This window comes from Alosa alosa, chromosome 24 (genome assembly GCF_017589495.1).
Source record: "Alosa alosa isolate M-15738 ecotype Scorff River chromosome 24, AALO_Geno_1.1, whole genome shotgun sequence".
Lineage (NCBI taxonomy): Eukaryota > Metazoa > Chordata > Actinopteri > Clupeiformes > Clupeidae > Alosa > Alosa alosa.
The window spans coordinates 26,340,162-26,345,161 of record NC_063212.1 but is presented as its reverse complement, the minus strand read 5'-3'; the positions used below and the strand labels follow the sequence as shown (position 1 = coordinate 26,345,161).

Sequence of the window (5,000 nt, the reverse complement as noted above, 5' to 3'; positions counted from 1 at the left end):
TATACTGTATATTTTATCAATGTGCTATCATGCGTATTGATTATTGATATAGCAAAGCATGTCACAATATGGGTCACTCACTTCCTCGGGGTTATGACATGTTAACAGGTACTGTGCAGCTTAGTTTTAACAACTTATGCTCTCCCAACAAGTATGGGAGCTTGTCTTCATTTTCTAATAGTTCAAATTGAGGTATAATTTGGCTGAATTGGAAGGAAATATTGGTTCCTTGGTTGTGTTGAATTTACTGCATTCAGTGAGGAAGTGTTTTTCATCTTCTACTACTCCCTCACTGCACTGCAAACACAGCCTTTCTTCCCTAGGAAGCCAGGTTTTTGCCTGTGTCTTCCCATTTCTAAAACCAGAGTGTTCACTTAATCTATAAGATGTTAGTCATTTTTCTTTGTTTTGTACTCTGTAATTTCTTTAGATAAGATGCAAATTCATAATTGGTTTTGATTTTTTGAAACTTTTCAATTTGTTGGATTGTTCAATATTGTTTTTAGCCAATATTTGTAATATTCTTCTTTTGTTAATTTTTCGATATGTTTTAACTTTGCCTGAGACATGTCAGGTGTATTCAAATTCAAATTGTGTTTTGATATAAGATAATCAAAAGGATCTCTCTCTGGGTGGGTTCTCCTCTGTAGAAGGCACTGTGATTATATTCCCTCTTGGTTTTGAGGACAGTACATGGTAATAAAATTTGCTTGCTCTTTTTTGAATATCAACTAATAGTGGATATCTTCCAAGTTCTGCTCTGCGTGACTCTCTCTCTCTCTCTCTCTCTCTCTCTCTCTCTCTCTCTCTCTCTCTCTCTCTCCCCCTCCCTCCCTCTCTCTCTCTGTCCCTCCCTCCCTCCCTCTCTCTCTCTCTCCCTCTTTCTCTCCCTCTTTCTCTCTCTCCCTCATGCAGACACAACTGGTGTCTCTTTCTCTCCCTTTTTTGTGTCTGCCAGTTTCTATGGCTAAACGCTGCTCAACATTTCCTCCCAACAGTTCTCTGACACACACACACACACACACACACACACACACCTCCAGTAGGAGGTGTACATGTTTCAGGTGTATCTGTGTTTCCTCTTTGTGTTTGTATGAGTGCTAGAGTGTGTGTATGTGTGTGTGTATGTGTGTGTATGTGTGTGTGTATGTGTACCTGTGGTGGCGGTGTGTGAGGTGTGTGTGCATGGGTCTCTCCAGGTCAGAGTCCATGTCGTTGTCGTCGTCCTCCTCGGAGTCCTCCTCGTTGTCGTCGGACGGCAGGTCCTGGATGATGGACCGTAGTGGCCCCAGCGCTGCAGAGGAGGAGGAGGCACGACACACAACACAGACCAGAGGTCAGCCAGAACTCAGCCAGAGGTCAGAGGTCATGTGGCTGACCACCTGACGAGATGTAATTAGTGATGTGGTTAGTGACATCTAACACCGCCAGCACACACACACACACACACACACACACACACACACACACACAGAGGGCAGCGTGTGTGGCTGATGGTCTCAGGAGCTGTGATTAGTGATGTGGTTAGGGACATCTAGCCAAAGTGCACACTGCTAACAGCTGCATGATGTTCTGACATTATCTAGTACTAGTACCGCATTGTGCATTAGCCGCATTGTGTATAAACTGCAGGTAAGTGTTTTATGCAAGTAGAAAAAAACATATTAATACCAAATTAACTGCCCCCGTGTATTAATCTCATAGCTGAAAAAAATGTATAAACGATGTGTAAACTGTGGCGGCTAATAGTTGGGAAATGACTGTGCGCGATCATACAGCACAGCACAGCACAGCACAGCACAGCACAGCACAGCATGTTACATTCTGTGGGGATTGAGGCGTTCAGCATTCTAGAAGGACTCTACAGACTATTCTATTCAAAATGACTGCTGGGCTGACCACAGATAGACAGTGTTCAGCACAACAGAATACAAACTGATGTTCAATCTCCACTACTAGTAACACAGACATTCAATTGGATTCATTTAGGCTCCGTTTCTACGGTGACGATGAAAAGAGAAGACGCAGAAGTGGCGTCTCGTCTTTTTTATTCGCGTTTAGAAGAGCATTCTCAGGGGGAAATCTTTGTTTATATGAAGACGCAAGAGTATGTGATATTCGATTGGATATGCATTCCAGACCGCTGGGTGGTGGTGTGATAGAACCCTGGTACGTCCACGGCGCCAGACATTCTAATTTGACAGTTTAGCCAGAGAGGTAATCAAGGCTCTTTGGTTTAGCCGTTTAGACGGAGACGCTAACCGAATTCGTCTTCAAACTCTACACTCTGGAAGGAGTCTTCAGATTTTTATGCCTTCAAGCCCCGATGGCGGGGTCGCCGTGGAAACGAAAGGCACTTATGATCAAATATTTTGTCGTCTTCCTTCACAATCGTTCTCGTATAAACGGCCCCTTAATTTCAATCAGTTTCATATTCAAAGACACATGGACGAAATACCAATGCATGGGCAGTCTGGACATGAATGGACCCTGGTGACAAAGCCATTCAGTCCACACCACTTCCTCATGGCCAACGGACTGACCAAGATTGACAGTCTGCGAGGACCAATAGGAACCTCACCTTGCCGTTTGTGGGTGGGTCCGAAGCTTGAGCTGGAGCTAGAACTTGAGCTGGCAGGACTGGGCTGCTCCGACTGTGAACACGTGAACACACACACACGCATACACACACACACACACACACACAGGGAGAGGGGGCACAACAGAGTTAGGTGACTGCAGGTGAAAATACGGCCGCAGGGTCAGAGCTGTATTATGGGTCATTTAGCTGAGGCCCTCTTGAGTGTGCCCCTAGTGGTGGTGACAGACATGACAGATGGAGCAAATGTGTCTTTTTGTGCTGTCGTTATTTAGGTCTCTTTATTGACTATAAACATCATACGTTCACAAACTAAACAGCCACACACAGACAAAGGACTCATTACACACACACACACACACACACACACACACACACACACACACACACACACAAAACAACCACACGCAAACAAAGGGCTCATTACACACACACACACGCAAACAAAGGGCTCATTACCACATATACACACACACACACACACACACACACACACACACACACACACACACACACAGACACCAAAGCAGACTCGTCACCACAAGACCACCAGCCTGAACTAGTAAAGACACACACACACACACACACACACTCTCTCCATTAACTCAGTCACGCTCATGCACGCACACACACACACACACTCTCCCCATTCAGAGCCACAGTCTACATCACATTTAGGTGACAATTTTATCCAAATCGACTTACAAAAAGGGAACGTTTTTTACAGTGCGACAAGGACAGGACAAGGTTACTGCAGCAATAAATACTACTCACGTAGCATCGAATAAGCGCCACTCGCTACTAGCATAGCATCGAATGAACACCACTCAAGTAGCATCGAATGAGCACCGCTCGCGTAGCATCAAATGAGCGCCACTCGCTACTTCCAATGAGCGCCACTCGCTACTAGCATAGCATCAAATGAACACCACTTAAGTAGCATCGAATGAGCACCACTCGCGTAGCATCAAATGAACGCCACTCGCTACTTCCAATGAGCTACCAGCGTAGCATCGAATGAGCGCCACTCGCTACTAGCTTAGCATCGAATGAGCGCCACTCGCTACTTCCAATGAGCGCCACTCGCTATCAGCGTAGCATCGACGATGGCCACTTTCGCTACTAGCGTAGCATCGAATGGCGCCCACCGCTACTAACCTTAGCATCGAATGAGGCCACTTTCGCCATCAGCGTAGCATCGAATGAGCGCCACTCGCTACTAGCGTAGCATCTAATGAACACCACTTTCTGCGTGGCATCGGATGGCGCCACTTTCGCTACTGGCGTAGCATCGAATGAGCGCCACTTTCAGAAACATCAAATGAACGCCACTCGCTACTAGCGTAGCATCTAATGAGCAACGCTTGCGTAGCATCAAATGAGCGCCACTCGCTACCAGCGTAGCATCGAATGAGCGCCACTCGCTACTAGCTTAGCATCGAATGAGTGCCACTCGCTACTTCCAATGAGCGCCACTCGCTACCAGCATAGCATCAAATGAGCGCCACTCACTACTAGCATAGCATCGAATGAGCGCCACTCGCTACTTCCAATGAGCGCCACTCGCTACTAGCGTAGCATCAAATAAGCGCCACTCCAACTAAAAGGCATTGCCAAGCCGACTGCATTTCTAAGACAGATGCCCATATCTGTGAGCGTCACAGGCACACTGCCTGCTGTAAAAAGACCAGGGGCAATTCCATGCAAAGGTCATCCCGCATGGAAAAAAAAGTTGTGCATACCCAAAAAGAACTGTTGTTAAAATCTTCATTTAGGTCTATATTTTATTGTTTGTAACTGATCTGATTGAATTTGATGGAGAATGACACTCTTTTCACATCATAAATATGGTGTGCAACCATACCATTAACAACATTTCATGGTAATATTATACATATTTAAAAAGTGGATAAATGGACCCAAGGTTCAAACAAATTGTGTCATTTGACAAATTCCACATTGACAAGGGAATGGTAGAGCAATGTCTATGCTCAGCTTGCCTTTAAGAGCATAACTCCTTACATTTGTAAGGCTTTTGTTTTAAGTCCATAAAGTTCCATGGCCATGTCACATCCATAACGTTTTATAGGAAAAGTTTATGCTACACATACAGCGTTGATGCGACAATGTCCATAGTGTCTGTCCAAAGCTGATTTATATCAATGTAAAGTGTGATGACCAAATTGTGCCCCTTTCTTACTTTTAAAACCTTTAATGGTGCGTTATGGATGTGACTTTATGGATGTTACATTATGTAAATGTATAAGACTGGAGACTTTATTATACCTCAAAGCTGATAAAGCGTCTGTTCTGGTGGCATGTCAGTTTTAATGCATTTCACCTTAGTGTTTACAATTGACATTTCAAAGATTATTAGGTTGATCAAAACCACAGGAGGCCT

At 44.7% G+C, this 5,000-nt stretch overlaps 1 protein-coding gene across 1 annotated transcript in view; it reads right to left on the bottom strand.

Moving 5' to 3' along the window:
- Positions 1–5,000, bottom strand: part of mllt3 (MLLT3 super elongation complex subunit) — a 48,343-nt gene that overhangs the window by 17,325 nt on the left and 26,018 nt on the right. Inside the window, exons 6-7 of the mRNA XM_048236081.1 lie at positions 2,582–2,654; positions 1,156–1,294 (exon numbers count right to left, since the gene is read on the bottom strand). Of these exons, the coding sequence (XP_048092038.1) occupies positions 1,156–1,294; positions 2,582–2,654 (212 nt within the window). The remainder of the gene's footprint in view (positions 1–1,155; positions 1,295–2,581; positions 2,655–5,000) is intronic.